The sequence below is a fragment of the Hyperoodon ampullatus genome, assembly GCF_949752795.1.
Source record: "Hyperoodon ampullatus genome assembly, chromosome: 2".
Lineage (NCBI taxonomy): Eukaryota > Metazoa > Chordata > Mammalia > Artiodactyla > Ziphiidae > Hyperoodon > Hyperoodon ampullatus.
In genome coordinates, this window is record NC_136915.1 from 16,884,058 (window position 1) to 16,905,253 (window position 21,196).

Genomic DNA, 21,196 nt, shown 5'->3' on the forward strand with positions numbered 1-21,196 from the left:
AGGCTGAATCCTAGAGAGACAGCTCTGCTGCCGCGGCCAATCAACAGGGTTAATAGCCCCTTGGTTCCGCCCATCCCGGGCTTCCGCCTAGAGCCCAGAACCCGCTTCCCGCCGGAGCTTGGGACTGATGGGCGGATCCAGCCTCTTGAACTTATTCGTCCTGGTCTGGGCCGTCGCGTTCAGAACAGGGTCTGGGGCAGTGGCGGCGTCAACTCGGGCCACCTCCTCGGTCTTCACTGGCCCAGGACATTCGACTAGGAACAAGGCCCCACCCCCACTGTCTCCAGGGAGAAAGTGGTTGGAAAAAGATCAGGGACCGCGGAGGAGGTGGGGGATTTGTCCTGCAGCTCAGAGGCCCAGGGCCTTGGCGCGGGCCTGTCCTCCCCCGCCTGGTGGACCACACTGGAGGCAGTGTGGATGGGCGGCGGACTGGCCTACCAATCAGAAGCTCTAGCTGAGTTCATTTCGAAGCCCCGTCTCTCACTAGCCCTGTTACCTGGGCATTTCCCTGGTCTCCAGGCCACTGTCCTAGGCTGGCAATAGACACTAGCGAGGCCCAGCTCTCCTACTTACCTGTGTGCCTTTGGAACAGCCTTGGCTCGTGGGAGGGCTAGGGCGGGTTTTGAAGCACTTCGTGCAGAGCCAGGCTGAGCCTCCACTCAGTACTGCTGGCCCCCACCCCTTCTAAACTGACACAGGGGCAACCCGCTCACCTCAGACCTGCCTCAGTCCCACCACGGCTCTAAGTAAAAGCTACCACAAGCATCTCCAAGACTTCAGCTATTCTCTGGGTCCCAAACACAATCCCAGGGCAAATGGTGAAGGTAACTGGAGAGAGAAGGTAGCCGTTCTTTTCTGACCTCTTATACTTGTCCACCAAGCCAAGAATGCGGGGGCAAAAGTCAAAAAGTCTCACTTTGTGCATCTCCTTAATGGATTCTACCTCCATCCCCTGCATGGAAGGTTAGGGCTGTACGGAAAGTTAAGCCTCTCACCCCTAGCTCCTGCCCCGCAGCCCAGCCCTCCTGTCCTCCTGCACACAATGCCACGTCAATCCACCTCAAGCTCAGACCTGATGGTGCCGGCCCGTTGCTGAGCAGTCTACCACAGCTCAGGGGCACCCAAAGGCTATTTACTCAGGTCTCCACCTAAACTCATCTTGGCAGCCTCATCAGCTTCTCCATCCCTGCTCAGGGCTTCCATGGAACAGTTCTCCTCCCACCTTTAACATACCCTGAGCTTCCCCACCTCCTGCCTTTTGTTCATGCAGCCCTCTCCACCAGGAACCCTCCTCCCACATTCCCATCTTAAGCCCCAGGATCTTCTCCATCCTTTATGGTAGCCCTACCCACTGCTGCTCCCTTCACAAGGGCACCTTGTTCCCCATAAAGACCTGATCTTACATCCTCTTACTCAAAGTATGCACTGCGGCCTGACTTCCCTTAGACTGATCTCCGAAGTTTCCTAATCACCTTCCAGCCTAGCTTCTCCAGGGCGTGAGCTCCTTGACCCAGACATGTGGCTTGTGGCAGGTATCACAGTAATTAATACAAAATATGGAGGGGGAGGATTTAGGGGGACTAACACGGAGCACCTGCTATGCACTGGGAACTTTACACACTATCTCATTTAACCTTCACGATAACCCTATGAGGTTGGTATCCCCATTTCACAGATGAGGCTCAGCATGAAATGAGGCTTAGGATAGCACCAAAGGCCAAGACTTTTCCCTCAGATTGTGGGCCCCTCCCACAGGGCAGGCCTGGGATACAATGGGCAAGGGAATGGGTCTGTCTTAGGCAGCTGGGGTGGCCTGGGTTCATTTCTGGCCATGTTAGGACATGCAGTTCCAGCACAGCCCCTGAGGGCCATCAAGACCTGGGTCTTCTCTGGGCCTCAGCAAGATGTGGCCTCTATTTTCCAAAACAAGGACTCTGCTTTCCTGGGTCACAGATCCTTCGAGAATCTAACGACAGTTCACATTCACATGCTCTCCCCAGAAAAAATGCACTTATACTCACAATTACAGGGGATTGCAGAGACCCTGGAGCCTACAGGCAGTTAAGAATCCCTGCTCCAGAAAGAGCTTCCCCATGAAGGCCAGGCAGTGGCAGGGAGGGGCCCCAGTGATGCTATCAGAGGATCAGAGAAGGGCAGTTCATCAGTTAAAGGCAGTTTATTAGGGCAGCTTAATGTGGTGTGGCCTCCTCTGGGCCGCAGACCAGCTGGGGGTAGGCAGTGCGGGAACAGCTGCTCCAGGGCTCCTGTGCCGTCCCACAGGGCTTCCTCACCAAGCGGGGCCTACTGGATGGAGGCACAATTTTCAATCACCAAGACATTGAACTTGACCCATGTGGAAGTCACTGCCCCACTCTATCGGGCTGCTAGTGAAGGCCTTGAGGCAGAGCTGAGGTTTCTGAGCCCACGGAGGCACAGGACAACACTGGTGGGCACAGTGGCGGGCAGATGAAAACACTGACGTGGCATGAAGAGCCGGAGCAGGTCTCTCCAAGGATGGTCCAGCCTCTGAGGAGCTCATGCCCTGGGTAGAGTGGGCTCTCTGGGTAGCAGGGAGGGGACTGTGCTTTCCCAGGGCCAGGGCCCCCTCGGGCGCCCCCAGTACTGTGGGGGGCAGGTGGGAGGAGACCTAGCTGGGTCTGCCCCGGAGGGGCCTGGCAGTCTCACAGAGCCCGAAGGCAGGGCAGCAGCAGGCAATGTGTTCACAGAGGCTTACCGCCAAAGCTGCTTCTGCTTTTCTTACGCCTGGCCTTGGTGAAGGGGATGTCAAGGGACTCAAGGCGGAAGGGCCGAGGCTGGAGCATTTCAGGGGCCTGGGTGGGTGGGATGGCAGAGCTGTTGCCAAGTGGGGAGCTGAGGCCTGGTGGCGAGCTGTGACGTGCTGTGGAGAAGCAGGGCAGAAGCACTGGTCAGCCAGGAGCGCAGAGGATGGAGAGAAAAGACTCCGTGCGTGTGGCGTGCAAAGTCTGGTCCACCCCCACCCAGCCAGAGGCCCTGGTCCCGCAGCTGGGACCCCAAGCTCTGAGAAGCTGCTCTGGTTGAGGCCTTGGACCCAGCACTAAGGGTCTGCATCCAAAGGGTCTGGGCTGGGAGCATGGAGTTTTAAAGCCTCAGGCTGAGGCAGCCTGGACTGTCAAGCCACACAAGCCTGGTTCACATCCCTGCTCCACCACTTCCTGGAAGTATAACCTTAGGGAGCCACTTCTCTCTGAGCCTCAGTTTCCTCATCTGCAACATGGGCATGATGCCAACTACTCGACTGATGTCAGTTCCTTTCCTGTCCAGCTTTTCCCTCCTTCTTCCTCAACTCCACCCATTCTGTCTCTCAAATAACCTCTGTGTAGAAATGAGATTTGCTTTTTATTGGTATTTTATTGGAAGCCCTGTGGTCTTTGATTTTAGTTTTAAGAGCAGAGGAACAAAGTGATTTTCGATTCTTGTTTGTAAAAGTGTGTTTTGCTTTTGTGGTCCTGTTTGCCCCCACTTGGCTCAGTGGGAGAAAGTCACCATACTGGCATCTGAGGAAGCTGGTGAGCAACTGACCAAGTCCCAGACAACCAGGCTGGGGCCCAAGCTGTGTGCTGAGGACCTTCTGCGTGTCGGGGAGACAGAGGATCCAACCCGGCACCTCCCCACCGGGAGATGGAGCGGGGGAGGAAAGGGGAGGCTGTGTACTGAGCACTTCCCACCTCATCTCACCTCATCCTGAGGAGAAGGCATATACCCCTCAGTTTACAGCTGAGGAAACTGAGGCTGAGAGAGGAAAAGGGGTTTCTGACCCAGGCCTGTGTGACTCCAAATCCTCCAGAGCTCTCAAGGAGGGCCTGGAGGACAGGAGGCGGGCAGGGTACTCACCGAGGCTCTTCATGGGACCCGCGCTGAGGATCTGGCTGGCCCGCTTAGGCCGGAAGTAGTTACTGGCAATGTTTTCGCTGTCACTCCGACTGAGCATCAGCCTGTAACGGTCTTCTTCCTGCTGAGATTCCAAATCCTCACAGGTTAAGACCCCTTGTTTGTGCAGTTCTTACCTGGGCCCTTACCCAGGCTTCAGCAGGCTCTGCCAGCCTGGGTGGCAGGGCTGCCCTGAACCTCACGGCCCACGTTGGTGTACCCTACACTTCAGATCCCAGACACTTGCAGTGGGATCTAGGCAGCTCAGGGCAAAAGGGTCACAGTCACCAGCCAAGCCTACACACGCTCCTCCCCACTTTCCACCCCCATCTTCCTTGGGACGCGAAGGGCCTCATTCCTCCTGCAAAGCTCAAAACAAGGTCCATCGGGGCAAGGACGATACTGCACACCCTAAACCCATCACAATATATTCATAGAACAGGTAATACAGTACTCAGCTCACGAGCTCACTTCTGATCATGAGAACTGGAGTCCCAACATTTTTATCGCCAAGGACTAGTATTTTTCACTGCTATAGTGGATTTCTTTTCTTCAGCCTGAATCTCTTCCTTCAGGGAACTACCCTTCTCCCGCTTGACATGGTCCTGGTGGGGTGATCATTCATAGCACCCTAATATCACCACTCCCACCTGCCCATCCCCTTGCTACACAGCTGGACATGTGATCCAGACTGGGTCAATCACAGAACTACATCTTCTGGATATAGTCATTGGTCCAAGAGTAGGCCCATGACCCAGGCAGAGCCAATCAGAATCTTGCCACAAGCATTGGTTTAAGGATGCTCTAAAAGACCAGGTCTCTCTTCCTATTGGATCACCAATTGCTAGCAGCCATCTTTCCTGCCACATGGAGAAAGCCTGCCTGAGTCCAAACCTAGGATTCCAAGTGAGGCAGAGCCAAAAGGTCAAGAAACACACAGAATCAGGACTGGTTGAGCCCCTTGATCCAGCCATGCCTGAAACTGGTACACTTAACATGAACCAATAAATTCCCTAGTTTGCTTACTGGAACTAAAAGCATTCTAATATAACCCACTTGTGGTCCCAGGTTAAGAATGTTTGTTTCCAGAACAACTTAACACTTTTTTTTTTTCTTTACAAAGTTAAGGCATCAAAAGCAGCCAATCAGAGCTTTAACCAGCCTGAGTTGCTCAAGAGAAGATGCTTAGCTGGAATTCATTAACCTATGAGTGGCCTTATCATGACTGCAAACGTATTTTCTGTGTAGGTTTTCCAAAATATCTGTAATGGTTTAAGGCAGGGATCAGCAAATTACAGCCTATGGGCCAAATCTGGCCCACAGACTGTTCTTGTAAAGTTTCATTGGAAAGCAGCTGTGCTCATTTGTTTACATATTGCATATGGCTGGTTTTGTGCTATCATGGCAGAGTTGAGTAGTTGTGTCAGAGACCATATGGCCCCCAGACCCTTAAATATTTACTATTTGGTTCTTTAGAGAAAAGTTTGCTGACCTCTGCTTTAAGGATATATATTTGTTGTAATACAAAACAAGGGAGATATGAAATAAAGTGACTTTAGAACCCCAATGACTGTTTATGGAAACTGAGGATGCTTTCAGTCCAAGGGTACCCGCTGGGACCAAGGGAACCAGAATGAACTCCTTGGCCACTGGGATTGAAGCTGAAGCTTTCTGTCCTTCACCAGCAGGGTGGGCTGCCTTGAACCCCTGCTTTTCCTCTGGTCTTTATGCGCGTAAAGGGCTTTTGAATGAGGGCCAGAGGGGGTGGAGGGTCTGGGTGCAAAGAATTACACAGAAAGGGTCCTGGCTCAGCCCCCCACTTTAATCACGAGGTGGAGTCCAGTTTCTACAGCAGCGCTGACCCACTGCGCCTTAGGGGCCAAGAGTGCCCGGTGCCAGCTCTCCCCTCGCTCTCCCAGAGACCTTACCGTGCCTGGTTCACCGTTGTCCGCTGTGGAGGTTTTGCGGGCTGATCTGTTCTGTAGCCCTGTTGAAACTGCTATGAGAAAACAGAAGCTGAGGTCACTGCTGCCTGGAATGAGGGCCAGAGGGACAGGGGGCTGGGCGCTCAGGCCTGGCTCAGGCTTGGAGCCAGGGGAGGACACCTCCCAGGCCAAGCAAGGGGATGGCTTTGGGAAACAGACAACAGGAGGGCTCAGACCAAAGAAGCCACTCCACTGCCTCCAGGCTAGAGAGCAGGTGGGCGCAGGGAGAAAGGCCACTCTGCCTGCAGACTGTGGGAAATGGGGTGGCTGGAGTTTCAGTAGGGATGGTGCCAGTGCCGTCTGTGATCGTCAGAGATGTAGGACCTGGATGGATACCCTCTGACCAGGTGAGGACCGGTGAGGGCCCCGTGGGATGTAGGAGCCCGCTGCTCCCTGAACGGGCAGAGCCAGCACGTGGCTGAGGAGGATCCACCGCAAGTCTGACCCTACTCTGACTCAGCGGAGGTGGGGGAGCCTTCAAGATCATCTTTTCCAACCCCTTTGTGAAGATCAGGGGACCAAAACCCAGAGAGGGACAGTGACCAAGATAAGGTCACACAGGAGGTCAGTGGCAAAAGCAGAAGGTGAACCAGGCCTGAAACTTGAACAGCTAGTTTCTGTCCCTGGCCTACAACTCACCGCTATGACTGTGATTTTGGATAAATCACTTACATTCTCTGAGATTCCTCATATGTAAAACAGGTGTAAAAAATCTTTGTCCTTCACAGGGTTATTGTAGGATGAAATAATGACAATGATGATCATGATAAGAAAATGTACCACACATTTAAGGTGCACCAGGCATGGCTTTAAGGGTTTTACATGTACTAACACATTTTAAGCCACCCAGCAATCTTTAAGGAAAGTGCTGTTATGAATCCCCATTTCACAGAGGAGGGCACTGAGTCCCCAAAAGGTCACACACGGAATGGTGGAGCCAGAATTCCAACCCACATCTGTCTGACTCTTAGGTCCCCAACATTTTGGGTACCCAGAGTCACATGTCTGCTGTACCCACAGCCAGCAGGGAGAGGTGCATGGCCACCTGTCAGCCTGCAGGAGGGCTAACTGTGGAGAAGGGCGGGGACAACTGCTGGGGGGCAGCGCAGCACAGTTCCTGACCTACTGGGAGGCTGGTTTTTATGATGATGGGCTGGGGGATCTTCCAGAGGCCATTATCCTCATCCCAGCAGGACTCGCGCCTTATCTTCTCCAGGTTGCTATAGTTACAGTCCCGGCGAATCAGGGGCTGCACCAGCTCCAAGAGCTGCTGGAAGAGCTTAAAGTCACGCTCCTGCCGACGGATGGTGGCCAAGTAATCGATCTTCTCTAGCTCGAACTCTGACTGCAGATCTTTGATCTCCACCTCTGCCGCTCGAAGCTAAAAACAAAGGATGACAAGCAGTGAGCAGGAAAGACATCGACACATTTCACCATCCATCTGACCTCTGCATCCGCTCCCTGCCCCTCCGGCCAGCCACTCATCCTCTGCTCACTGATCCGCTCACCCGTCCATTCTGATCTCCACCGTCGGTCCTGTCATCCTTCCATTGATTCATTGACCTTCCCTCCCACCTCTCCACTCAGTGTTTAAATGAGCACCTACAGGGTCCACAGCCCTGCAGAAAGCAGGAAGAGAGGCTGATCATCAACCCCCACTGCCAGCCCTCAGTCTCTATCCCACACTCATACATTTTATTCAGGAGCCTTTTAGAAGGCTCCACACATAACACTGTAGTCACCACGGTCCTACAAGATCTCAGAGAACTGTACAAATGCTTTTTTCTAAAAGAAGCAATAGGCATAAATTCTCAGACTCAACAGTCCTTGCTCTCCCACTGCCACAATCCTGTTATGATGTGACAAACACCAGACTTAAGAATCAGACCCACCTTGATTTAACCATGGGTTCCAGATTTTTTTGATCTCCTGCCCAGGTCTGCCAGACTGGCCCTCCATAGCCTCCTAAGCATGGGGACTCCCAACTCCAACCAGGCCCTCCCTGAACCCCAAGACACCTTGGCACAATCTGTTTCCTCAAAGAGCAGGGACAGTTTGATTAGTAAAGAAGACTGTTTTAGGGCTTCCCTGGTGGCGCAGTGGTTGGGAGTCCGCCTGCTAATGCACGGGACACGGGTTCGAGCTCTGGTCCGGGAGGATCCCACATGCCACAGAGCAACTAAGCCCGTGGCCACAACTGCTGAGCCTGCGCTCTATAGCCCGTGAGCCACAACTACTGAAGCCCGCACGCCTAGAGCCCGTGCTCCACAACAAGAGAAGCCACTGCCATGAGAAGCCTGAGTACTGCAACGAAGAGTAGTCCCTGCTCACCGTAACTAGAGAAAGCCTGTGCACAGCAACAAAGACCCAAGGCAGCCATAAATAAATAAATAAATAAAAGACTGTTTTAAGTTCATGGGAGGGCTTTCCTGGTGGTGCAGTGGTTAAGAATCTGCCTGCCAACGCAGGGGACATGGGTTTGAGCCCTGGTCCGGGAAGATCCCACGTGCCACAGAGCAACTAAGCCCGTGCACCACAACTACCGAGCCTGTGTACCACAACTACTGAAGCTCACACGCCTAGAGCCCATGCTCCGCAACAAGAGAAGCCACCGCAATGAGAAGCCTGTGCACCGCAACTAGAGAAAGCCCACGCACAGCAACGAAGACCCAATGCAGACAAAAATAAATAAATAAAATAAAACAAATTTTTAAAAGAATTTTAAAATAAATTCATGGGAATGATAGTCACATGTAACCAACTGAGAACACAGGATGCCTGGTAGGACACAGGTGGGCGGGGAGCCATCAGGGAGGGGTGGGTACACAGGGCCTTCAGTTAAATTAATTATGCTCCATGAATGTAGCTAGATAGTAGATACATGGCATTCATGGTAACAATCTTAATATATTTTTGTACATTTGTAATCATTCACAATGATTTTTATAACAGCTTTATTGAGATATAGTTCACGTCATACAATTCACCCATTTAAAGTGTACAATTTAGGAATTCCTTGGTGGTCCAGTGGCTAGGACTCCACGCTCTCACTGCCAAGGGCCTGGGTTCAATCCTTTAGCAGGGAACTAAAATCCCACAAGCCGTGCAGCACAGCCAAAAAATAAAATAAAATAAAAAATAAAGTATACAATTCAGTGGCTTTTAGCATATTCAGAGTTGTACAATCATCACCACCAGTCTACTTTCTGTCTCTATAGATATGCTTATTCTGGACATTTCATATAAATGTAATCATACAACATGTGGTCTTTTGTAGCTGGCTTCTTTCAATGAACATAGAGTTTTCAAGGTTCACCCATGTTGTAGAACATGTCAGTACTTCATTCTTTTTCCTGCCAAATAATATTCCATTGTGTGGATATATCATATTATTTTTTCATTCATGATTGTTTTCATTTGCAGCTATAATAAATAATGCAACTATGAACATCAGTGTACAATTTTTTGTGTGGATATATTTTTGTTGTTCTTGAGTGTAACTGCTGGGTCATATGGTAACACTATGTTTAAGCAATTGAGGAACGTCCAGACTATTTTTCAAAGCAGTATATGAGGGCTCCACATACCCACAAGCAGTATATGAGGCCTCCAATTTCTCCACATCCTCACCAACATTTGTTATTGTATGTCGTTTTTACTACAATCATCCCAGTAGGTATGAGATGGTATCTCACTGTGGTTTTGAGTTGCATTTCCCTAATGGCTAATGATGTTGAACATCTTTTCATGTGTTTATTGGCCATTTGTATATCTTCTTTGGAGAAATGTCTGTTCAGATCCTTTGCCCATTTTAAAATTGGGTGGTCTTTTTATTCTTGAGTTGTAAGTTTTTAAAATATTTTCTGGATGCAAGCATCTTATCATACTATATGATTTGAAAATATTTTCTTTCATTCTGTGAGATGTCTTTTCTCTTTTTTGATAGTGTTCCTTGAAGCACAAAAGTTTAATTTTTTTAAAATACCTGCTGGTTCGTTTTTTGTTTTACTTTATTGTGTTTTGGCTGCACCCTGCAGCTTGTGGGATCTTAGCTCCCTGACCAGGGATTGAACCTGGGCCCTCAGCAGTGAAAGTGTAGGGTCCTAATCACTGGACCACCAGGGAATTCCTACAAAAGTTTAATTTTGATTAAGTCCAATTTATCTTTTATTCCTTTGTTGTTTGTGCTTTTGGTATCATACCTAAGAAAGCATTACCTAATTAAAGGTAATAAAGATTTAAACCTGCATGTTCTTCTAAGAGCTTTATAGTTTTAGCTCTTCTATTTAGGTTTTTGACTCATTTTGAGTTAATTTTTGTATACTACATGAGGTTGGAGTTCAGCATCTTTCTTTGGCATGTGGGTATCTAGTTGTCCCAGCATCATTTGTTGAAAAGACTGTCCTTTCTCCATTAAATCATCTTGGCACCCTTGTTGAAAATCAACTAACTGTAAATGTGAGGGTTTATTTCTAGACCCCCAGTTCCATTCCACTGATTCTATATGTCTGTCTTTACACCAGTACCACTCAGCCTTGATTACTGTAAATTTGTAGTAAATTTTGAATCAGGGTGTATGAGTCCTCCAACTCTGTTCTTTTCAAGATTATTTTGGCTATTCTGAGTCCCTTGAATTTCCATATGAACTTTAAGATCAGCTTGTCAATTTCTTCAAAGAAGCCAGCTGGTTCTTTGAGAGTGATTGCATTGAAATCTGCAGATCAATTTGAGAAGTATTGCCATCTTGTCAAAATTAAGTCTTCCAATCTATGAACATGGTATATCTTTCCATTTATTTAGATATCCTTTTCTCTCTCTCTCTCTCTTTTTTTTTGGTCACGCTGTGCAGCATACAGGGTATCTTAGTTCCCTGACCAGGGATCGAACCCATGCCCCTTGCAGTGGAGGTGCAGAGTCTTAACCACTGGACCGCCAGGGAAGTTTCTATTTAGGTATTCTTAATTTCTCTCAACAATGTTTTATAGTTTTGGGAATATAAGTTTTGTACTTCTTTTGTAAAAGTTTTTCCTGGGCTTCCCTGGTGGTGCAGTGGTTAAGAATCCACCTGCCAATGCAGGGGACACGGGTTCGAGCCCTGGTCCAGGAAGATCCCACATGCTGCGGAGCAACTAAGCCCATGCACCACAACTACTGAGCCTGTACTCTAGAGCCTGCGAGCCACAACTACAGAAGCCCACGTGCCTAGAGTCCGTGCTCTGCAACAAGAGAAGCCACCGCAATGAGAAGCCCGTACACTGCAACAAGGAGTAGCCCCCACTCTCTGCAACTAGAGAAAGCCCACGCGCAGCAACGAAGACCCAACGCAGCCAAAAATAAATAAATAAAATAAATTTATTTTTTAAAAAACCTCTTTCCTAAGTATTTTATTCTTTTTGATGTATTGTAAATGAAATTGTTTTCTTAAATCTATTTGCAGATTATTCATTGCAAGCGTACAGAAATACAACTGCTTTTTCCTTATTGATCTTGTATCCTGCTGAACTTGTTCATTGATTCCAGTAGATTTTTTAGTGGATTCCTTAAGATTTTCTATATAGAAAGATCATGTCATCTGCAACTAGAGATAGTTTTACTTATTCTTTGCCAATCTAGATGCCTTTCATTTCACTTTCTTGCTTAACTGCCCTTGCTAGAACCACCAGTCCAATATTAAACAGAAGTTGTAAGAGCAAGTACCCTTTTCTTGTTTCTGATCTTAAGGGAAAAAGCATTCTGTCTTTCACCACTGAGTATGATGTTAGCTGTGAGTTTTTCATGCCCTTTATCAGGCTGAAGAAGTTACCTTCCATTCCTAGTTTGTTGAGTGTTTTTATCATGACAGGTTTTGAATTTTGTTAAATGCTTTTTCTGCATCTATTAAGATGATCATGTAGATTTTGTCCTTTATTCTATTGATATTACATTAGTTGATTTTTGGATGCTAAACCAACCTTGAATTCATGGGATAAATCCCACTTCAGCATGGTGTATAATCCTTTTTATATGTTGCTAGATTTGGTGTGCTGGTATTTTATAGAGCATTTTTTATCTATATTCATTAAAATATTGGTTTATAGTTTTCTTGTTATGTCTTTGTCTGGTTTTGGTATCAGGTGTTACTGGCCCCATAGAAAGAGTTGAGAAGTTTTCTCTTCTATTTCATAATGATTTTTTAAAATACCTTTGTCAGCCAATAGCCTTCATTTCACAAACAAAATCCAGTTAGAAGATATAATGGAGGGGACGACTTCCCTGGTGACGCAGTGGTTAAGAATCCGTCTGCCAATGCAGGGGACACGGGTTCCAGCCCTGGTCCGGGAAGATCCCACATGCCGCGGAGCAACTAAGCCCATGTGCCACAACTACTGAGCCTGCGCTCTATAGCGCAGGCCACAACTACTGAGCCTGTGTGTCGCAACTACTGAAGCCCGCGCACCTAGAGCCCATGCTCCGAAACAAGAGAAGCCACTGCAATGAGGAGACTGCACACCGAAACAAAGAGTAGCCCCTGCTCACTACAACCAGGGAAAGCCCGTGCATAGCAATGAAGACCCAACGCAGCCAAAAATAAATAAATAAATTTATTTTTTTAAAGTTATAATGGAGGAGGATACCCCATAGAGGAAAGCAAATAAAATAAAATACCTAAGTGTAAAATTAACAAGATATGTCTAAAACCTATATGAGGAAATCTATAAAATTCTCCTGAGTGACATAAAAATTGATTTGAACTAATAGAAAGATATGCCATGGATGTTCCTGAACAGGATAACTCAACTTCATAAAAATGTCAATACTCCCAAGCTAACTTATAAATATAACATAATTCTCCCCAAAATTCCACCCACTTTTTTCTTTTTCTTTTGAGCTAACCCAATTGTTTATAAAGTTCATTTGCGGGGGGGGAGGCAAACAAGAAAGAATAGCCAGGTAAAACCTGGAAAAGAAAATCACTAAGAGAGGATTATGAGATTATAAAACAGATTATAAAGCCTCTGAATTTTAAACAAAGTAGCTGACACTGGTACATGAATAGACAGAGCAAGAGAAATGAACAGAAAATCCAGAAATACATCTAAGTACATACAGAAACTTAGCATACAAAAGAACAGCACTGAAGTCAGCGGAGAATAAATGGACTTTTCAAAAAATGGTGCAAAAGATAATATTGAATCAGCTCCTCACATGTGCACCACAATAAATTCCAAGTGGATCAGAGATTTAAATGTAAAAACAAAAAACAAAAAACCCCATACAAGTTCTAGAAGAAAACACAAGTGAAGATTTCCAACTATGACTCAAAATCTATATGCAATAATTTAAAAGTTGCTCAACTTGACCAAAAAAAATTTTACGGAAAAATACCATAAAGCATAGTAAAAAGTGACAATAACAAACTAGAAGAAAAAATATTTCCAACTTATATCACAGACCAACAGTTAATATCTCTAATATAAATTATAATACTTCTTATATAAAGAGCTCCTACAAGTAGAGAAGAAAAAGAACCACCATCTTGTGAACACAGTTCCGAGAATAAAACCTGCAAACATCCCTAAAACATATGAAAAAATGCTCAACCTTGCTCACAGTATAAAAAATGCAGATTAAAACTGCACTGAATCATAAAATAAATGTCTTGGGAATGTAACACACAGCATGGAGACTACAGTTAATAACACTGTGTTGCATATTTGAAAGTTGCTAAGAGAGTTGATCTTAAAGGTTCTCATCACAAGAAAAAGAATTTGTAACTGTGTGAGGTGATGCATGTTAACTAGACTTATTGTGGTGATCATTTCACAATATGTACAAATACCCAATCATTATGTTCTATACTGAAACCAATATAATGTTATATGTCAATTATATCTCAATTTTTCTTAATGTAAAAAAGGAAACTACGGACTTTCTTGGCAGTCCAGTGGTTAAGACTCCGTGCTTCCACTGCACAGGGCGTGGGTTCCATCCCTGGTCAGGGAACTAAGATCCTGCGTGCTGAGCAGCGTGGCCAATAAGTAAATAAATAAATAAATCTAGGGGGGAATAATGTGAGGACTCCATTTTTTAAAAAAAAAAAGAAAACTGGGCTTCCCTGGTGGCGCAGTGGTTGAGAGTACGCCTGTCGATGAAGGGGACACGGGTTCGTGACCCGGTCCAGGAAGATCCCACATGCCGTGGAGCGGCTGGGCCCGTGAGCCATGGCCGCTGAGCCTGAGCGTCCGGAGCCTGTGCTCCGCAACGGGAGAGGCCACAACAGCGAGAGGCCCGCATACCGCAAATAAATAAATAAATAAATAAAATATAAAATAAAATAATAAAAAAAAGAAAACTACACTGAGGTACTACTTCTTATCTATCAGAATGTCAAAAATCCAAAAAATTTTCAGTATAATCTGTTGGTGAGGCTGTGAGAAAACACACTCATGTGTGCTAGTGGAAGCACAAAAGGACACAGCCCCCATGGAGGGAAGTTGGCAATATCTAGCAAAATCACACATGTATTTACTCTTTGTCCCAGCGGTCCCAGTTAGAGGAATTGATTCCAAAGGAATCTACCAAAAATATAAAAGTAGTATGCACAGACTATTCACTAGAGCACTCCTTATTGTAGCAAAAGACTGGAAATGTCCATCATGACTTTTGAGTAAACAATGATACAGCCTCACGGTGGAGTACCATGTAGCAGTAAAAAGGAATGAGGAATATTTCTAGATATTGCTATGGAGTGATCGTCAGAATATATCATTATGTGAAAAAAAAAAAGCTAGGTGGGGGAAGTGTGTATTGTAGCTACTTTTATCCAAGAAGGAGGAGGATATGTATGGGGAGAGGGACGGGTGTATACACACACACACACACACACACACGTTTGCCTATATTTTAAAAATATATACACAGATACCTAAATCTGAATCTCCCCAGAGAGAGCCTCAGAAAAACATACAGAACAATGAGGAGAAAAAATAAAACCATCCTGAGCCCAGACACTGATCGGGAGACAGAGAACACTAGAAGCTTCAAATTGCCAATAAATTCAGCAGACAGCTCCTAGCCCACCCCACAGGGGGATAAGTGGAGGGCACCCAGGAAAGCATAGAGTGGAAGGACAAGGTGACAGAAGGCAGTTAAATCACTCCCCAAAGAGAAAGCCCCACTCTGACGGTGGGAAAACACTGAAAACAGATCTGACATTGGGAAATTGATAGGAGAGACTGAAATGTGTGCAGGACTCAAACTATTAGTCTCTCTAAGGCACTGCTCTGGAGGTCATTTAGAGAGCACTTAGAAGTGGGAGATGCCCCTTGAGGTGGAAATTAAAAGTCCTGCAGAAACAAGAGAAAATTACAAAAGAAGCAATGGCCCCTCTCACCAAAATAAATAAATAAACAAATAATAATTTTTAAAAAAAACTGCTTTGGAAGGCAAGATTTTTGCCCCTACGATTTTCATCCCCTGGCATTATGCCTGTGAGTATGTTATCTTAAATGGCAAAAAGGACTTTGCAAATGGAATTAATGTTATTAATCAATTGACTTTAAAATAGGGAGATTATCCCGTATTATCGAGTGGGTCCAAGGTAATCAAGTGTGCCACGTGGGAAAGTGGGGCAGAGAGATGGGCAGAAGAGGCGCATTGGAAGGGAGGCTTCACAGAAGTAAGGCAGGAGGAGAGTCAAAGAGATTGGAAGCAGGATTCCCTGGTGGTGCAGCGGTCAAGAATCCGCCTGCCAATGCAGGGGACATGGGTTCAAGCCCTGGTCCAGGAAGATCCCACACTCCGCGGAGCAACTAAGCCCGTGCGCCACAACTACTCAACTCGTGCGCCTAGAGCCCGTGCTCTACAAGAGAAGCCACTGCAATGAGAAGCCCACACACCGCAACGGAGAGCAGCCCCTGCTCGCTGCAGCTAGAGAAAGCCCACGTGCATCAATGAAGACCCAATGCAGCCACAAATAAATAAATAAAATAAATAAATTTATTTTTTAAAAATCCATTAAAAAAAAAAAGGAACTGGAAGCAGGAGAGGGACTCTATCATCCAGGCTGCCTTTGAAGGGGGACAGGCGCCAGGAAATGCCGGCTGCCTCCAGAAACTGAGAATGACCATGGCTCACAGCCAGCAAGGAGATGGGAACCTCAATCCTACAGCCACATAGGAATAAATTCTGTCAGCAACCTGCAAATGGATTCTCCCCTAGGACCTCCAGAAAGAAATGCAGTCCTGCCATACCTTCAGTTCAGCCTTGTGGAATTCTAAGCAGAGAAACCAAGCCACGCTGTACCTGGAATCTGACCTACAGAACTGTGAAATAATATATTTGTGTTGTTTCAGGCAACTAAATGTGTGGTAATTTGCTACAGCAGGACACTAATGAAAAGCTCTATGTAAAGCTGTGCTTCCATATGGCCAGAAGAGTGTGCTATCAAATAGGAAAGCCTAGCAAGGCACCCGAACCTTTACCTCTGTATGGCTGTTAGCATAACTGATGCCATCCTGGGCCCGTTCAGTTCCTCCTGTCCTTTCACGGACCCTACCTAGGGCTGTACAGGGCAGTAAATCTCTTCTGTGTAGGGCTTTGTAGTTAATAGACATTGTTTAATTATGATGAAGTCCAGGTAGCCTCTATGCTCTGGTAGTCTCCAAACAATGAGGAAGACCTTCCCTGACGTATTCCTACTGCCCACAAGACTAGTTACCCATTCATAAATCTTTACTTAAAAGTGCTCTTCCTGTTTTCAAGTACCTACCCCCACACGCTAGGTAAATACAGAATTGTCCCAACGCCCCCTCGGTGCTGCGGATGCTTCCGAATTGCCACCTGCCCAGTTCCACCCTGTGACTACCTTACCCTATAATCAACTGATCCATTGATTATATGGAGCTGCCTGCCTCGTTTTTCTTTCCCAAGGTGTCTTAGCTTGGTGGGTACTTTTTGTTCCCTCCAACCTCCAACAACCTCTGCATTCAATTGTCACTGAGTGTGCAGAAAAACAAGACGTTATGAAATAAACAGAAGAGAGCAGATGTATCTAATCAAAGCTACTATAAGATACAGAAAATGAAAATCAAAGCATTTCAGCAGAAGAAAATTCCCCCCAAAGCACAAGCACACGGAACCAAACAGATTAAAAATATAACTCAACACCCCAATGTGAATAAAGTTTCCTTAAAGAAGCACTCACAGATGTGAAATTTGCAAATCAGAAATCCAAAATCTTGAAATGGATAAAAATGAAGAAGATGTCAAGTGGGACATTAACACAAAACGAGGAAAGAATTTTTTAAAAACTTAAGATATGTAGACCAAAGTACAAGAAAGACCAAATTCAATTAAGGACATAAAGGGTATTAAGAAAAGGCATGAAAACAGCCAAGAAAAATGTAAAACTAAAGACATTTCAAGAGGAAAAAGTATCATCTTTATGCTTTGGCAAGATCCCTTGGGCACCTGTGTTGCGTGGGGATGACGAGGGGGGAGCAGGTGGCCAAGGAGGACATTATGAGGCCCAGGTCACCCGGAGGATGCTCTGAAGGACATATGTGTCTGTCACAGATGGCAGAGCCTCATTCTCCTCTTGTCCTCACTCCCAAGCTCAGCCAGGTACCTGCCTTTCTGTTCCCCGAACCTCGGACCTCATTCCGGGCACTGGATGGTCTCTCGGCCCAGACCGCTCTTCCATCAGGTCCCACCTGAGAAGTCACCACCTCCACCAGAACGGCCCTGTCCCCCCCATCTACGGTGGCCCCAGGAACTTCTGGGGTTCTGCTAATGCTCGGTGCCTCCGTCTGGGTGCTGGTTGCACAGGGCACTCACTTTGTGGAAATGAATTCAGGTGTGCATTTGTGATTTGGGCATTGGTGCTTAAAAAAAAGTAAAAAATAAAGCCGCCCCTACCTCCTGCGCCCCCCATTCTCTTCATCGGGCTACCCCTCCCTAGAGTCTCTTGCTTCTTTCTCTGCTGCGTTGTTTCTTACACACACACACTTCCCCTGGAACGCGAGCTCCAAGAGTGCAGAGACGCACCTGTCACCGTGACAGCTTCCAGAATAGGGTGTGTCATACAGCAGGTACTGGAATACATACACGCAGGTGCCAAGACCGGGTGTGAAGGCCCCGCCCAGCGTTGCCTGCGTGTGGGGGTGGGGCCAGCGGGGGCGCGGACTGAGCCCAGGGCCTCACCTTCCTCTGCATCTTCTCCAGCAGCTTGCTCTTGGCCCTCACTTCCTCCTGGATGGAGTCGTAGACGTTGAGCAGCACCCAGTCCCCGCTGTCCTCGTCTGAGTTCTGCAGGGCCGCCACCAACTGCTTCTTGCGCTCGTCTGCATACCGCTTCCGCCGCCTGTGCTTCTCCTTCAGGTCCTTGTTCTTGGCCTGCTCACCCCCGACCACCTGCTGCTCCAACAGCTGCAAGCTGCCCTCATGGAGGAGAAAGCAAACGTGACAAAGTCTGCCGACCACTGAGCACTGGATGTCCAGCCTGATCTCATCGACTCCTTCCAACAACCCCACTTCACAGACACGTAAACTGAGGCCCAGAGAGGTGAAGCTGCTGGTTCGGAATCAGACCCAGCATTCCTGCCAGATCTCCCTGACTCCAAGCCTGTGTGCTCAGCCACCCAGCTGGTTCTGCCCCACAGGAAGGGCGAGAGTCTCCCTCTGGAGCCAGAGCTGCTCCACCCGCCTCCCGCCTCCTGGGACTGATGGTGCCACCACAGGGCAGGCTCGCGGCCGTGCTCCCAGGCAACCTCAGGGATCAGAATAACCCTGGGTTGTGGAGAATGTTCCATACAGTCAGTACATAATGTTTAATCAGGGAACATTAAGAACAGTTCGTTTTTTTAAATATCTGTATCTAAAATGCTAAAAAAATGTTTAGAGTTTTGCCTTTAAAAGTACAAATTTGAAATAACTACAAAGGCTTATGTAGAACTCCCTACTCTCTAATAAAGCACCACAGAAGTATTTTAGACTCTTCCTCTTTCCAAAGGGACATAAGGGGAGTATAACTGAAGACGTTCCCAGGATTCATAACAGGATAGGAGATCATGCTCAAGGGAAAGAACGGAACCACGCAAACTGAGCATCCAGGCCCAGACCCGCTTCAGGCTCAGTGCTCGGCTCGACGGCAGCCAGGATTCAGGGGAGTCACATCCAAGTCACTCCTCTGCTTAAGCCCTTGTAGGGTCCCCATCAGGATGAAGCCCAAGCCCCGGGGGCACATAGGGCCTCCCTGTCTCACCTCCCTCTGCCCCCACCACCCCTAACTCACTCCAGCTTCAACTCAGGGCGACTGCTTCTCCAAACACCCAGACTGTTTCCACCCCCTGCACCTTTGTGCCACCTTAGGTGTGCCCTGTACCTCAAATGCCACCCCTGAGGCATCTTCGTGCAAACCTTATTCAGGTGTCCCCTCTTCTGAGAAGCCCTCCCCAACCACACTGTGAAAACCGCCACATGTGCCATGTGTTTTCTGTGTGCGCGACACCAAGCTCCCGCCTCTGTAGGCGTCGTCTCATTTGACCCTCACAACAAGCTTCTCGAGATTCTCACTATCACCCACTGTATAGATGAGAAGCTGAGGCACAGAGAGGTTAACCTCAGCCTAGGTGGCAGAGCTGGGAAGTGGTGGAGGCGGACGGGAACCCAGGCAGTGACTACACAGAACCTGGTTCTAACTGCTCCAGAACCTGCCTCCCCGGGCTTCATGTACCTGCCTGCCCCTGGACTGAGAGCCCCTTGAAGGCCAAGGCAACATCCCATCTATGCTTGCATCCTGGTGCCCAGCACGTAGTAGTTACTCAGTTAATGTTTGAACCGTGGACTGTGGGGCCCAGAAGGGGCTGCACCCCTGGCCGTGGGGCTGACTCTGTCATGGAGGTGAGCCTGACAGTAATCTCATCTACAGAGGTGACAACCAAGGCTCAGAGATGTTAAGCGACTTGCACAAAGCTGCAGAGCAAGTGAGGAAAGCCCGGCCCGCAGGCGCCCCAGGGTGCGTTTGGGGTGGCTTGTCCCTAGGGGGAGCACATCTTCCATCAGGGAGGAACTGGAGGCTCGGCTGGGACCTGAGGAAAGCCTGCATCGCCTGCCCTGAGCTCCTGAAGCCTGCAGGCCTGGCCCCTCAAAAACCAGGCGGGGATCTGGTGGCACCGGTGCTGCTTCGTGAGCAAAGCCTTGCCACCTGGCTGACCCGAGCACCATCCCTGTCCCGCTGCTCCTGGAGAGGATCAGCCACATCAGGAGAAGACCTGGGTGGGGCTCAGGAAGAATCTGTGGGCACTTCCACCCTTGCGCGCAGGGCATAGCTCCCTCCTGCCCCACATGGGGTCCCCCCACCCCCCGGGCTCAGGTGCTTACCGGGCAAGCACCCGCTGCTGGTCCACAGTGGGCAGTAGGTCATCGGTCAGCACTGCCACCTCCATACTGTCCCTTCTCGCAGTTGTCATGGCCAGCAGAGACTGAGGCTGAGCCTCCAAGGCCACCTGGGCTTCACCCTCGGCTCCCACACTGGGCTCTGCTGCCAACACCGCCTCCTTGGTCACTCCCGGGCCCAGGTCAACCTCCTGAGCACAAAGAGAAACCCAGGTGGAGGCGGGAGGCCAACACCTGGACACTAGCTCACAGCGGCCTCAATCCCAGACGGGGGCAGCCCGGCCCCTGGCAGTCTGGGACGGATCACTTCTGGCTCGGGCACACCCAGTTATACAAAAATGCACCATTTCCACCAACACCCCCCCAAAACGGTCCCCCAGCTCCCTCTCCCACCCCTCACCATCCAGGCTACACAGGGCAGCCAGCGGGATTTTCTTAAAATATAAATTGATCCTTCACAGCTTCCCATCACATTTGCAGTAAAATCCAGTTCCTGCCATGGGCTGCCGCATCCTCCGTGCCCGCTCCCTGCCTTCTCCCCCCAACCCCATCCATCCTGCCACTCCTCTGACCTCCTTTTCTGTCACTGAGAAAGTCAAGATCTTTCCAACCCCAGGACTCTGACACTTGCTGACCCCTGCTTGGTGATCCCCCCGGCGCCTACCTCCTGCTTTGGTCCCATCTCAATGTCACCTGCCGGCCGGGGCGTCCCAACCTCCCTGTCTCCCATCTCCTAAGAACCTGCAGCGATGGCTCCTACCCCGAGATCAGGTCCAGAAGCTGGCGGATCGCTTTCTCTCTCCACAAATGTGGGCAGATATAAAGCCTTCCTCCCACTGCCTTTGGCCGGTTGTGTTCTCTGAAACAGAAGAGAAAACAAGGGTGGGGTCTGAGAGCAGCAGAGCTTAAAACGGGTCCCCCACCCC

The 21,196-nt window shown here is 48.3% G+C and overlaps 1 protein-coding gene across 2 annotated transcripts in view; it reads right to left on the reverse strand.

Annotated features, from left to right (window-relative positions):
• Nucleotides 1-2,720: 2,720 nt before the first annotated feature.
• The window catches only part of KIF17 (kinesin family member 17), a gene marked incomplete at both ends in the record, with an annotated part of 48,828 nt that continues 30,352 nt past the window's right edge, over nt 2,721-21,196 (reverse strand). The window contains 6 exons of one of the 2 annotated variants that reach the window (XM_079698210.1): nt 2,721-2,899; nt 3,874-3,991; nt 5,838-5,905; nt 7,017-7,275; nt 18,078-18,309; nt 20,256-20,461. In XM_079698210.1, coding sequence (XP_079554336.1) covers nt 2,721-2,899; nt 3,874-3,991; nt 5,838-5,905; nt 7,017-7,275; nt 18,078-18,309; nt 20,256-20,461 — 1,062 coding nt within the window. Of the gene's footprint in view, nt 2,900-3,873; nt 3,992-5,837; nt 5,909-7,016; nt 7,276-18,077; nt 18,310-20,255; nt 20,462-21,196 lie in introns of both variants that reach the window. The other variant, XM_079698209.1, reaches the window with a different exon arrangement.